The sequence below is a fragment of the Oppia nitens genome, unplaced genomic scaffold (assembly GCF_028296485.1).
Source record: "Oppia nitens isolate AA-2021 unplaced genomic scaffold, nextdenovo-longstitch-racon4-pilon3 scaffold2_pilon_pilon_pilon, whole genome shotgun sequence".
In the NCBI taxonomy this organism is placed as follows: domain Eukaryota; kingdom Metazoa; phylum Arthropoda; class Arachnida; order Sarcoptiformes; family Oppiidae; genus Oppia; species Oppia nitens.
In genome coordinates, this window is record NW_026533210.1 from 757,550 (window position 1) to 774,488 (window position 16,939).

General features: G+C 16.8%; 1 protein-coding gene across 1 annotated transcript in view; it reads left to right on the plus strand.

Moving 5' to 3' along the window:
* Positions 1 to 16,939, plus strand: part of LOC128954946 (dual specificity tyrosine-phosphorylation-regulated kinase 4-like) — a 29,479-nt gene that overhangs the window by 9,361 nt on the left and 3,179 nt on the right. The window contains exons 4-9 of the mRNA XM_054300564.1: positions 365 to 528; positions 5,029 to 5,165; positions 7,679 to 7,819; positions 9,445 to 9,583; positions 11,335 to 11,457; positions 13,537 to 13,675. Coding sequence (XP_054156539.1) covers positions 365 to 528; positions 5,029 to 5,165; positions 7,679 to 7,819; positions 9,445 to 9,583; positions 11,335 to 11,457; positions 13,537 to 13,675 — 843 coding nt within the window. The remainder of the gene's footprint in view (positions 1 to 364; positions 529 to 5,028; positions 5,166 to 7,678; positions 7,820 to 9,444; positions 9,584 to 11,334; positions 11,458 to 13,536; positions 13,676 to 16,939) is intronic.

A 16,939-nucleotide genomic window follows, 5' to 3' on the forward strand; every position in this document is an offset into this window, starting at 1 on the left:
AATCACAAATAAAATAAATCTTTTATTTTTTATTTGCAAATAAAATAAATCTTTTATTGTTTGTTTGCAAATAAAATCTAAATCTTAAATCCCAATAATTTTCTTTAAATATAACATTAGTTTTTTTTAAAAAAATACATTACAATAGACAATAAAAAAACGTATTATTAAATGTTTTTTTTCACTTTTATCTATATTTTCGTTCAAAAATTAAAATATTATATTTTTGTTTACCCCCACCCTTCCCAAAAAAATTACAAAAAATTAAAATAAAATAATTTAATATTATTTTCTCAATTTTTTTCTTTATATGTTTGGTATCTATTTTTCTGGCGCTAAATAAAAACAAACTTAAAACTGACAGAAACTCTACGGTATTACGGCTTACGTATGAATGCCTACGAGAGGACAGAGGTTAGCCATTATCCGGAGGTATGGTATCTGGGAATGGATGCCAACAAAGTTATCGGTGAAGACAATGCCCAACACAATCATGGATACGATGATGAAAACGGTTCATATGTTAAGGTATTTTTTTATTGAAAATTTTTTTCATCTATATATATATGATATATAAATAGTATATAAAAATAGAAAATTATAATATGTTTTTTTGTGTAGAAAATTGAAAATTTCAATTTTATTTTTTTTATTTTTGTTGTTGTTATTTGAACCAATTGTATATAATATATATATATATATATATATATACACTGTATATGATATTGATATATATATATACATTGTATATAATATTGATATATATATATATATATACACTGTATATCTAATATAATTTAAAAAAATATAGTTGGTAAGTTATCACCAAATATATATATATGTTATATAACTAATCAAAATTTTTGACCAAAAATTTTTTGTTGTAACTTTAGGCAGTTTATATATTTATAAAAAAATAAATTATTAATAATTAAATATATAAATATTATTTAATATTATTGAGAGGATATATTATATTAGTATATATATACATATATATTGTACAATAATTTATTTGAAATATATTATTATTTGATAAATTGGACTAAATTATAGATAAAAAATTTGACAAAAAAATAATAATGTCAAACAATTTATCAAAATATTTATATACAGTATATCGTTAGTTAAGTTAACAAATATTATCGTATTTTTTGTGCTAAAAAATTATTAGTTCACAAAAAAAATGTCATTTATTTTGTAGTAATTATTTTGTTGATGATTTAGTTTTCAAAAATAAAAAATCATATTTTGATCTCATTGTCTAATTTTTTGAATGTCAATAATATTTAGTTTATACACTGTATTTAATACAGTTTATAATAATAATAATAAAGATTAAAAAAATAAATATATTTTAGTATAATAAAAAAAATAAAATATTAATAATTGAATGAATGTTATCTTCTAGAAAATAAAAAACTGTTTTATAATTTTTAAAATAAATTATTATTTTTTATTAAAAATAATGATTTTTTTGTGCTTAAAAAAGCAATTTTATTTGTGTGAGAGTATTAAATATATCTAATAAAATAACGCCTAATTCATGTATACATAATCAACTTAAATATATTAAATATATTATAAATTATTAAATATATATATATATATATACGATATATGTAATATAATTATGTTTTTATAAATTATATTAAAGCTTTATTTAGTTATTATATATATATATATATATTATAGATATTTATCTATTTGTTAAGGATGTCTATTGAATGTTTGAGAAAAAAATCGCTTTAAGCGGCTCTTTATATATCAGGATTTTTTTTGATGATAAAAAAATATTTATATATATAAATAATATATTGATATAACAACAACAAAAATGTTGAATATTTTGTTGTTGTTTTGTATGTCAGATATTTTTTTCATATAAGTATGTCTCTTAATGTATGTATATTTTATCAGTTATTATAAGATATATTTTTTCTATAAATGTTATATCAGAAAAAAAATTCAAATATTTTATTATTTTTTTTGTTGCTAAAATACCTCTTATTATTTTTATTTTATTTTTTTAGTAATGATATTCATACTAAAAAAATAATTAAGCTATAGCTAGGACTACATTATTATTATTATTATATTTCAAGTTTTATCTAGCTTATTATTTATTTATTTTTTGTTTGTTTGAATATATTTAATATGTATAATACATTATATTTTCAATTATTATATATATATAAAGATTATATTATACCTGTATTTTAATAATACTTTCAAAAAAATAATAATAAAATATTGTGAAAATATAAAAGTAAATGTGGTATTAAATAATAATAAAATATTTTTTTAATAAGTAAAATATATTTAATATTAAAAAATATATATAAAGCAAATTAATTTTTAAAAAAAAATTAATATAAATTTTCTAGAAGTTTCTTAATGCTTAACAAAAAAATGCTTTTAAAATATAATAATTAATATTTATTTTTAATAAAAATATTTGCATTATTATTATTTAAATATATATATTGTATAATTTTGCTTATTATAAGTAAAATACAATACAATATAATATTTTAATTTATATTCTGGTACTGTATATAGTTTTTTTAGTATCTATTGTATTATATATATATATATATATATATATATTATCAATAGTATTACATTTGTATAGTATTTTTTCAAATCAAATATTACTGATACAGTAGTAGTAGTATTAGTATTAGTATTAGTAATAGTAGTAGTACTGTACTAATCAAATAGTGTTTTAGGATTATTATTTTGTAATACAATTATATATATATATATAAAATAAATAAATATCACTTGTATTGTATGAATACAGTATATATATAAAGTGTAAGACACGTTATAAGGAAGCACTTGAATTAATACAGTATTGTATTGTCTATTGAAAATTTGTGTGTAATTTATTTTTGGTAAATAAAATTAAATTATCATAAATAATGCATAGATTGGTTACATTTACACACATACACATACACACACATATATATATATATACAAACACACACACACACATACATACATACATACATACATACATACATACATACATACATACATACATACATACATACATACATACATACATACATACATACATACATACATACATACATACATACATACATAAATACATACATACATACACACACATACATACATACAGTTATTTAGTATACATATAATTAATTTATACTGACATTCAATTTTTTGTGGCTATTGTTTACATATAATAATAATAATTATTATTATTATTATCATTAAAATAAGATATATACGAAAAAAAAATTAGTGATGAGATTTTAATATAATGTTTCAAAAACATTGAAAAATTATTATTATCATATTATACACAGTTATTTATTAAATAAAATACTAACTATTAAAAACTGTTATAAATATTATAAATTGTTGTAAATTAGGATTTTCCTATTGTTTATTAAATAAAAAAATAAAAATATAATAAACTAATTATATATATATATAATATTATAAATATATTATAAAAAAAGTATTACTTTTATTCATTACTATTATATACTGTACTATAAACTTGAGAATTCAATGTTATAAACAATGTTTTTTTGTGAGTGTATATTATATTTATTGTAAATGAGACATACATTTGAGATATCTTTTATATCTTTTATTATATTATATTATAGTATATATATATATATATTGTTTTAAAAAGTTACTGAAATACAAAACTATAAAATAACTTTAAAAAAAACTACTAACCATTTAAATTTAAAAAGGAAATAAAAAACTCAAGGTATAGTCAAGGTATAAATATAACATTATATATATATATATTATATACCGGTATATAAGATATATATAATACAAAATACAACAACAAAAACAAAATTTTAATACTTTTTTTCTAAAAAAAAAAACACTAATTTATTACACATTTATAGTATTAGTCATACCCTTATATTATATATTACTAAATATATATTAAGTATATATATATTAATATATTTTTTTGCATCAAATGTTTAGGTCCAGTAAACAGTAATTTGAATATTAGGTTATAATCTATTACTGAAAAACAGTATATAATAATATACTATATATATATATAATTGAAGCAAAAAAAAAATAAAAGATAATTTTAACAAAACGCAAATAAGATATTTACTAAAAATATATGTTTCTTATTTTTTTTAAATTGAAAAAATACAGTATATTATCGTTTTGACTAATCTAATAACAATTTGTTGAACTTATCAAACTATTATACAGTATATATATTGTATATATTATGTATAAATTACATTTTGTGTCCTAATATTATATACTATATATTTATCAGTCACACACACGCATACATACATACAAATGTCAAGTTTATCAATAATTGAAAAAATACAAAAAATAATTATTTACAAAAATATATTTAGTGATCCCATTAACAGATATTATTTGACATTTGACATTATATCTTTGAATTATTTATCTATTTATTATTATTATTATTTAGTAGCTAATAATATACATTATTTACATAATATATATATATATATATATACCGTATGTAATTTGTTAATTTATATAAATAAAAATATCTTTAATATTTATATTAATAATTATTATGATAATTATACAAGTTTTGTGTGAATAGAAATTAATGTAAATAAAAATTTTTAATTTCAATTTTTAATTTACATATTAATCTTTATTTTCTTAATAATAATAATAATAATTAATTATTATTATTATTATACAGTATAAATTTTAAAACTAAAATTAACATATCAAATAATGAAAATCAAAATTTTTTTTGTGTAATTTAAATATTTAAATTTATTACAATAATTATCAGCATGATCATTTTTGTTTTTTGTTATCAATTTTTTACACTAATTAATTATTAGAGATATAAATATAATAATATAAAGTAAAAATTATTTTTTTTATGTTAATATTATGGGTTTTTTAATATAGAAAAATAATTAATTTTTTTACAATAAATAATTATTATTTAATTTTTTTTTAAAATTAAAATTTGTTTGTTTTTTTATTTGGCTACAGGTTCTCCATGATCATATATGCTATCGATATGAGATACTTGAGGTGATAGGGAAGGGTAGCTTTGGACAAGTGATCCGAGCCCTGGACCACAAAACCAATCAGGAGGTGGCCCTCAAAATCATCAGAAATAAAAAGAGGTAAACAAATCAAACAAATCAACAAAAAATTTATTATACTATTAGCTTATATAATAAAATTTTATTAATTTTAATTTAATTTTTACTAAACATACACTAAATATATACACACACGAAATAATACTTTATTATATGAGTCAATTAAAACTAATTAATAATTACATTTATAAAACTATATATATATATATAGCACTGTGAGGTATTTAAGAAAAAGAGGGGGTAATTAATTTAGCCACAAAAAAAATTAAATCATGTATAATAAAAAATAGTTTTTTTAATAGTTAAAATTAGGGTTTATTATCTTTATTATACTTTAAGCAATGATTTAATTTATTTATAAAAAAAAAAAATAAATATTTTTTCACTCAAAATAAAATGAGAACAACTATTTCAAACATATATTTATATATACAGTATATATACTATATATAATAAATAAATAAATATCAGAAATTAGTGGCTATTTTTAGTAATTTATTTGATTATTTTTGTTAGAGAGAGAGAGAGAGAGAGAGAGAGAGAGAGAGAGAGAGAGAGAGAGAGAGAAAGAAAGAGTGGAGTATTAGAGATAAAATTAAAAGTTGAAAATTTATTAACAATTTTTAAAATACAGTATTATTACTGTAATGTATATATATATCTATACATTATGTTTATCTAATGAATGAATGAATAAATTTGTTTATATATGTTTAGATAAAATTGTGTCAAAATATTTTATACTGTATACTATAGTATATTAGTTATACGAAAAATTGCATGACTCGACAGAGAGAGAAAGAGAGAGAGAGAGAGAGAGAGAGAGAGACTTATTATTTATTAGACGCCGACATTAACCAAACATTTATTAAAACAAACAAAAATCTAAATATAAATTTATTTTTTGATTGCTCTATATATATATATAATACATATAATGTATGTATAAATATAATATATATAAAATATATTATATTTATAGCTTTAGTACAATATATATATATGTACATTAAATTTATTATTTTATTATTATTGTACAATAACATTAGTAATAACATCAGTTTTAATGATCGTCAATAATAATAATATTATTATTAATAAAATAATAGTAATAATAATTTTGTGCATACTATACATATTTATTGATATAAATTCATATATACAGTACAGTACAAAATAAACAGTAGTTATATATAATATATTTTTAGGCCAGTAATAAAAATATTGAAATAATTTTTTATATTAATATATATATATATATATATTCATCTAAATGATAGTATTTAATATATATAATAAATATTAATTTTATCTATTAAAATAAATTAATTTTTATTAATATTTTTATTGTTTTTATATTTATATTTATAATAATAATAATAATTATTATTATTGAAAAGCAAATTGCTTATTATTGCTTATTATTAATTATTACAATTTAATTTAAATATGATATAATTAATCATCAATAAATATATACAATTAATAATAATAATCATTATTATATAATTAATTAATCAATAAAAATTGATTTTTTAATTTAAATAAATAATTAATTTAAAAAAAAATTGTGTTTGTAATTATCAATTACATAATTTTATTTAAAGTTAACTCTACCCACACATACACACACACACACATAAAAGGTGTAATTTTTTAAACACATTTAACTATTATCTCATTGACCTGTTATTTGTGTCATTACTTTTTAAATATATATATATATTTAAAAATTGGTTATTACTTACACATTAAAGTCACGATTTTTTTTTGATTTAGAAATAATGAAAGAAAGAGAGAAAGAGAGAGAGAGAGAGAGAGAGAGAGAGTTAGAGTTAAATGAAAGCCTTAAGTTATAAGTTAATAATAAAATACAAAACAACATTAAAAAAATACAAGAAAACAATAATTATTACTACAATTATATTAGCATATATTATACAATTTATACAACTATAAAATACTAACAACAAAAAAAAATCAATGATGTTTTTTGACATAATTTTTTTCAATTATTATTATTAATGTTAAACATTTAGCTTAGTTTTTTTATATATATATATAACTATTACATTTGGATGATATAATTATTATTTTAGTATACTATTTATATCTATATATATATAAATTAATATTCATATAATAAAATACTAAACTTAGATATTCTATGCATATATACTGTATATATATATATTTGTGATATATTTAACTTATATATATATACTGTATATATATTATATAACCCATAACAGGCATAGATAACCCACATTTGTTTAAACAAACAAAACAAAAAATTAGTCTAATATGTGATATTACTGTCATATAATTAATATTACACAAAAAAATTAATTTTATATAACCCTAAATAATTATATAATCATTAATAAATGTTTATTAATAAAAAAATTCTGATTATTCAATAAATATTATGCATTTTTTTGATATTATATATATACACATAATATCTATCTATATATATATTAAATCCTCAATTTTTTTATCTATATATTTTTAAATTATTTTTATATATATAGATTTCATCAGCAGGCACTGGTAGAGGTTAAAATACTGGAGCACATAACCAAACGTGATCGGGACTGTTGTCATAATGCTATACATATGTTGGACTACTTTTACTTTCGTAACCACCTGTGCATCACATTTGAATTGTTGGGGTAAATATCAATATATATATATATATATACTTATATAACTAAACCTATATGTATATGTATACCTATAAATATTATGATTAATTATTTAGTTATTAATTGACTACTATTAATAAAATCTAGATTTATAGATATGTATAGTAGTGTATATAATAAATAAAACTTTGCTTTTTTTGTTTTGTTTTATAAACTATATACTGTATAGAATCTATACTATAGATAATAATTTTTTTTATATATATATATATACAATAGTTATTAAGCAAATATACTGTATATATAAAATTGTAGTCACATTTTGTAGGACATGTGTTTTTTTTGCCATACAATTATATACTGTATGTATATATATATATATATATATATACGCCCAATGTTTTTATGATTATTCTTATTTAATATAACATTGCATGTGTACATAAGTTATATAATATGCATTTATATGTCTCATATATATATATATATATATATATATATATATATATATATATATATATATATATATATATATATATATATATAATTTTATTTACTCTATATTGAGATAAAATAAAACTACTGTTTAAATCTCATATACAGTATATACTGTAAATAATTAATAAAAAATCAATTAATTGCAGTAAAATATACACTATTTGTATGCAATAAATTAAATTTCATTAATTTGTTTACTTATATAACCCCTTATATAAGTAATATTAAGTTAATATATATATATATATATTAATGTACAGTATTTTTCTGGTGGAAATTATATATTTTTATTAAAATAATAATAATAATAATTTTTATTTGATAGTTACAGTTAATTTTTTTTATTTATGTAGTAATTAGGACTTTTGAATAAATTTATTTAAAAAATAAATAAAAATCAAATAAAATAAATTAAGTAAAAATAATTTTTTTTTATTTAAAGTCAACAAAAATATTCTATACTCTAATTAAAATATTTATTATCTAAGGATTAGTTTAATAATTACATATACAGTAAATATATTGAATTAATTATGAGATAAAATTTTATGCATATATAAATTATATCAATATTTACTGCCTATAAGTTTATAAATTAAATTTAACATTTAATATTTTATTTAAACTTAATTCAAACTTAGTAGTAGTAGTAGTAGTACTCAATTTAAACTATTATGAATATTTATAAAATTAAATAAATTTTAAAAAAATAAAATAAGTTATTAAATGGTAAATTACCATTGGTAATAGTTTTTAAAAAAAATACTAAAAATTAATAATAAAATATATATATATTTATTTAAAAAACATTACACTATTTAATACACAATGCATACTATAAACAAAAAATTATTATTATTATTATATATAAATGTAAAACAATTATTAATAAAAAATTAATTTTGTTTGTTATTTTAAAAATAAATACTAAATAATTAATAGTAAAATCTATATATATTTATTTAAAAATATTAAACTATTTAATACACAATGCATACTATAAACAAAAAATTATTACTATATATATAAATGTAAAACAATTATATTCATAAAAAATTAATTTTGTTTGTTTGTTTTTTTCTACCCTACCTTATCCTACCATACCCTACCTTATCCTACCCAACCCAACCCATACCATATCATCTACTATTTAGTGTCAATCTATATGAGCTAATCAAGAAAAACAATTACCAGGGATTCAGTATCAATTTGATCCGCAAATTTGCCCATTCATTAGTACAATGTCTACGATTACTATACAAGGAAAACATCATTCACTGTGATTTAAAGCCAGTGAGTATTTAATTTTAATTTAATTTTATATTTAATTTTATTATATTTAATTGTTTGGGTAAAAACTAATTAAACATGTGTGTGTGAACAAATTTAATTATAATTTATATATATATAAAAAAAATAAACAAAATTGTGTCCAACAATTTTTTTATATATATAAATCAATAACAACATACTGTATGTACTGTATGTATAATGTAATTAATTATTAATTAAAACAATAGTTATAATTTTGTTATTCAATTATTGTTATTAATATTATTATTTTGTTAAATGTTATTTTACTGTGCAAACACACACACATACATATACATACATATATATACACATACATACATATACATACACACACAATTAAAATTTATTATTAAATAAATTGATTTTGTTTGTTTATTTTATTTGTTAATTTTCAATCGTTTAATAAAATATCACTCATTTATTAAATTTTATAGTTAGATAGAGAGAGAGAGAGCAAAAAAACATAAAATAAAAAAAACAAATTATGCAATTAACACATTTAAAATTAATTACTTTTTTGACAATTTATTATTGATAGTTAATTATTATGCATTACAAACACACACACTATTTATAAGCAAAAAATATTAATATCTAATATATATTAATATTAATTATTAAAAAACTTTTTATATTTATTTATTAAAGTTATCTATCAATTTTGTTTTTTGCTTATAGTCAATCTATGTGTCACATAATTATATCATAAAATGTTATATATATATAATAGTTTATTATTATTATTATTATTATAGATATTAATTTTAATTATATATACACAATTTATTTTATATAACTAATTTATTTTTAGTATGTGTGTAGTGTGTGTGTGTGTGTGTGTGTGTGTTGAGCTTAATTAAAACAATTTATAACCTTATATAACACACACACACATACACACACACACATACACACACACACATTAATAGACTAACTGTCACATTAAACAAATAAGTTTTTTAATTTAAATGATAAATTGCATTTTATTTAGCTAAACATGTATAGATTATACTATACTATATATATATATATATATATATATTTAATCTACAAAATACAGTTTACTTTTTAAATAAATTTTAGATTTATTTTAACATACAATAAATTACATATAAGGATATGTACTTTACATGTATTTTACATAATAGATACAGAATTTTAATTATTTTCATAAATTTATTTTTATTTTTTGACTTTACATATTATAAAATTTTTATTTCAATTGATGTTGAAATAATAATAATAATAATAATAATAAAACGTAAATTATTTGAAAATAATTTTCTATATATATATTTAATATTTTAAATCAGTATTTTCTATTAAATTTGTTGTTAAATATTTATTTAAAAATTCATAAACTAAAAAAAATATTTTTTATATTAATAATATATATATATATATTAATATGAATAATATTAAATGTATAAATATAGTATATATATGCATAATTTAAAAAACCAAAAAAAAAATTATTCAACTAAAATCTTTAACTATATATATATATATTAATACAACAACATATCATATATTTATTATCATTTATTTTACTTTACTATCGAAACAAACAAAAACAAAAAACATATGATTTATTTAACAAAAAAATATATATTAAATAAAAACTAATACACACAAAATGTCAATTTATTTTCAACAAACTATCTTTTATTTTATTTATTTTTTTTAAAAATTTTTTTAAATATTTTTTTTCAATTCATATATCTATATAGGAAAACATACTATTGAAACAAAAGGGCAGTTCACAGATCAAAGTCATTGATTTTGGTAGCAGTTGTTTTGCACACCAACGCGTCTATACATATATACAGTCGAGGTTTTATAGGTCACCAGAGGTTTGTATCATCAATACTATTATATTATACTATACTATACTAGATATATATATATATTGTAAAAGTTTTTATTATTACAAATTGTAGTAATATTAGTAGTAGTAGTTATATAACAGTACTCTACTACTAGTAGTACTACTACTACTACTACTACTACTATGAATTGACCCCTTTTTTTGGTTACAAATAACTATTATTATTATTATTAGACTACATGTCGCTAAGTTTCAATACTACTACTACTACTACTAAGTTTTGTATCATATATTTATATGTAATGTATTTTGTTGTTGTTGTGTTGTTGTTGTTGCACTTGTACTGTATATATATATATTAATAGTATATGTGTGCCATATATTACACCCGATATGTTATATATACAGTATATATATAGATATAAAAGACAACACACAATATTATATCATTTATATGGTGTGTATGTGTGTGTATAGACATTATATAATATACAGTACATTGTATATCAATTTTTATTATTATATATATTTAATATATATTTTAAAGATATTGTATTTTATTTATGATTCGCTATTTTTACAGGAAATCATACATTATTTTCAATTATTTTTATTATATTTATATAGTATTTTAGATATTTATTTATACTGAACATATATATATTGATAAATTTTCAATGATGTCTATATATATATATATATTTTATAATAAAATATAAAATAATAAATATATTTTACAATCTATAGAGAAAGTAATGTAAAAATTATTTGTAATAATAAAAATTTTAAGTTTATTTACTCTAAATATATATTTTTTTTTAATTATATTGTTGCTATTGATGTTGTGTTTAGTTAAATACAATTATTTATTTATAATAATAATAATAAAACAACAACAACAACAAATATAATAGATTTGAAATTTAATTAAAACTAGAAAACAGAAATTTTTTATTTATTTATTTATTTAAACAATTTGTTTTGTTTAGTAGTAGTACTGTATATACAGTATATATTGTAATTTATTGGTCATTGAATTGTTTCTTTTACTGATAAATAACATAAAATAAATCTTTTTTTATTTTAATATACAATGTATTTAGAAAAAAAAATTTATCGAAATTTTAATATAACTTTTATTCATTCATTCATTCTCTCTCTTTCTCTCTCTCTCTCTCTCTCTCTCTCTCTCTCTCTCTTCAAAAATCAATTCAACAAAAAGAGAGAGAGAGAGCTCTCATTCTTTCAATGGTTTATAACAAATAAATTGAAAATAAAATAAATGAAAAAAAACTAAAAGTGATAAATTGTGTTCAAATAAAAATTTTCAACAATATTATTGTTAGTATAGCACACACACACACACACACACACACACACACACACACACACACAACAATATATCAAAATAAATACAGTATATATTTTTTGAAATAAACTAAACATTATATACACTACTTTTAACTGTATTATAATAAGATGATATTATATATATATATATATATATTTTAAATAACATATTTTGAATAAAATTATTATTATATTTATCATATTTTTTAAAAAATAGACAACTCTTGTATAAATCTACTATAATATAGTAAAATCTAATAATATATTTATATTTATTTATTACTTATTTATTTCTACAGTATTTTATTTTAAAACTATATTATTATTATTACAGAAATATTTACTAAACATTTTTTTATTTGCATTTTATTTATAATAATAATAATAATAATATAAATATTTTATTAGCAATCTTAATAACCAAAATAAAATAATATAATAAAATTATAGTAAATATAATTATTAATTGTTTATTAAAAAAAATAATAAATTTGTTTATCAAATTATTTAGATAAAAAATTTAAATAATTTATATTAATATATATATACATAATTATTTTAATTTATAATTTAATTTATAGTATATATATACAGTATTAAAATAATTATGTATATATATATTAATATTATTTTTGAAAATTTATTTAAATTTTTATCTAAATAATTTGGATAATGGAAATTTATTTTTTAATATAATATTTATTTATAATTATATTAATTTATAATATATTTTTTTCAAAAAAATTTCAACTAGGTCATATTGGGTCTACCATATGGCACATCTATTGATATGTGGAGTTTGGGCTGTATTTTGGCCGAATTATATACGGGTTACCCGATATTTCCCGGTGAAAATGAGGGTGACCAACTATTGTGCATTATGGAAATTATCGGTAAGTTATCTTTGGATAGTTTTTTTTTTATAATAACTTTAAAAATTATCATCAATTTTATGCCATTATTATTAAATACAAAAAAAAAATTATATAATTATAATTAATTTTATCTGTTTTACACCTAATATTATGTTACAATTATTGTTATCCGTAAAACTAACTAATTTAATTATTTATTAATAATATAATATTAATAAAAATAGATATATTTTTTTATATACAGTATATATAATATTACAATTTAGAAATTTGTATGATTAAACTGTATATAATATTATTGAGAAATTAAATATCAGTATATATATTGTATTATTTATTTATTATTAATTATATATATATATATATATTCAGACAAACAAACTAAACAATTAAACAGTTTTTCCGTGTAATTTAACTTTTTTTTAAAATTTATATTATTAATTAACTAATTATTATTTGTTTCATATATACTGTACTTTATAATGTATACAGTAATATCTGATTACAAAATTACAATTAAGATAATTATAATATTATAATATTAAATGCAATGTTGTTATTGTCTAAATTTACTGTGTATTTTAAATGCAATTTATTATTGTTGTAATTGCAATTAATTTATACAATTAATGTATAAAATTTTACTGTTTATATTATTGTTTGTTTGTTTTTTTATTTTGCTTAACTCAACAACAAAATAAAACTTAGTTATAATTACTTAAATATCCCAACGGATAGCTACCAACAAAAAAAAATAATACTATAATATATATATAAATTTTTTAGTATTAATGATGAAAACTATTTTTTTCAATTTGTATTATTATTATTATTTGTATTAATATTTAGTTAAATAATTGCTAGTGTTTAGCATAGCTATTATTATAATTATTATTATAAGTATTATAGCATTTTATTTTTTAATTAATTATTTATTATTTTTTAATACTAAATACATGCATCCATTTCCCATATGAGATATCATATTATATCATATTATTTATTATATAATACTGTAATATGTATTTCAATGGAAAAATACAGTCAATTTTCATCATAAAAGAAAAATAAATAAATAATAATAATTTTTTTGAGGGTTAGAAATAAATGATAATAACTTTTATGATAATAATACCTAAATATCCTATAGATATATAAATCAATTATTTAAATGTTAACAGTAGTAGTTGTATAAAATAATAATATTGAAATTTTAATTATAATAATTATTATTATATAATATATTGATTTTTTTTATTGATTCAAACAGCAACCAAAAAAAAAATAAATAAAATAAATAATCATAGTATGGGGTAAAATGTTTTATTATGTTTTACAACTTAATTGTTTTAGTTGTATTTGAAATTTATATATACATGTATACAGTGAAAACTAGATCACTGGTAATAAAACTATTGATTATTTATTGATTTTATTTTTTTTGTTGAACATTAAATGTACTGTACAATTGCTATTTATTATTATTATTATTATTATCATTACTACTGTACTATTATTTTTACTAAACTTCTATGCAATACTAATCATATAGTATTATAGTTTATTAGCTAATAATATATACAATACATTTAATCTAAAATTTTTTTTGATGCATTATTAGTATCATTAAGTGTATGTGTGTGTGTGTATGTGTGTGTGTGTATGTGTGTGTGTATGTGTGTGTGTGTGTGTGTGTGTGTGTGTGTGTGTGTATGTGTGTATGTGTGTATGTGTGTGTATGTGTGTGTATGTGTGTGTATGTGTGTGTGTATGTGTGTGTATGTGTGTGTATGTGTGTGTATGTGTGTGTGTATGAGTGTGTATGTGTGTGTATGTGTGTGTGTGTATGTGTGTGTATGTGTGTGTGTATGTGATGTATGTATATATGTGTGTGTGTGAAAATAAAAATAAATAAATTTCAATAATAATAATAATATAAGAAAAAATAAGGTGAACTTAAACAGTTCACATTATTACCGTATGATTAATAATAAAATTATTATTATTATTTGAAAAGTATGTTTCATTAAAATATACAGTAGAAACTAGCAGATGGAAAAAATATAATAATAATAATATAGTATATATTATATAATTTCACAATTCAGAAAAGTCAGAATTTTTTTTTCAAAAATATTTATTTAAATACAATATACTATATAATATAAATTTGATTCAATGTTTTTCATTTCATTTATTTTTTTATGTACAGTAAATATATGTGAAAATACATACTAAACAATGAAATTTCGAGAGAGAGAGAGAGAGAGAGAGAGAGAGATACAAAAAAAATATAAATTATTATTTTTTTCTGTCTCTCATTTGAATAATAAGTTTTTGATTTCATAAGTCGACTAATATATATATACAGTATATACTGTAAAAAAAATTATTAAAAAAAACAATACAAATGTGAAAATAAATACAATAACAGTCAGTCAGTCAGTTATTTTTCAATTGTATTGAAAATTTTTTTTTATAAATTTTTTTTTGTTATGTGTGTTACTTGTATAGCTATATATTAAAATATAATCATAAAATAATAATAATAATAATAATAAGTTATATATGAAATAAAAACGTTTGATTCAGAAAAAGTCGTGTGAACTCTCACTTATAATTTATATACAGTATATACTGTATATATATAAACAAAAAATATATATATTATACTTATTTATGAAATTTTTTATGATGTTTTTTATGATTACTAAATTATTTTTTACGATTATTATTATTATTATTGTTTATATTTTATTTTGTATAAATTAATCAACCTAAATCCATTAATTACAAAATATTATTTATTATTTATTTTTTTTTTGAAATACATAACTGTTTTGTAAAAATAATAATAATAATTATTATTTTTTTTAAAAATATATAAACATTAATATACAGTATGATTATCGTTCAACCAATAATTAAATTTATATATATTGTATATATTAATATATGTTATGCTAATACAGTCATTAAAAAAAACAATAGATTAACAAAATAATAATATTATTATTATTATCATCATTAATAATTTTTTTTTACAATAATATTGTATACTGTATTTAATATTAAAAATCAATAATAATTAATTTTTAATTTTTTAATCTAATAAAAATAAAATTTCTTTGTTTGTTTAATATTTATATATATATCATAATATATACTAGTAATATATTTTTTGAATTAATTAATTTTAATTTTTTTTGTTGTTGTTTTATTGATTTTAAATTATCTAACAATTAGGTTCAATCGTGTTTAATTAATTAATTAATTAATTAA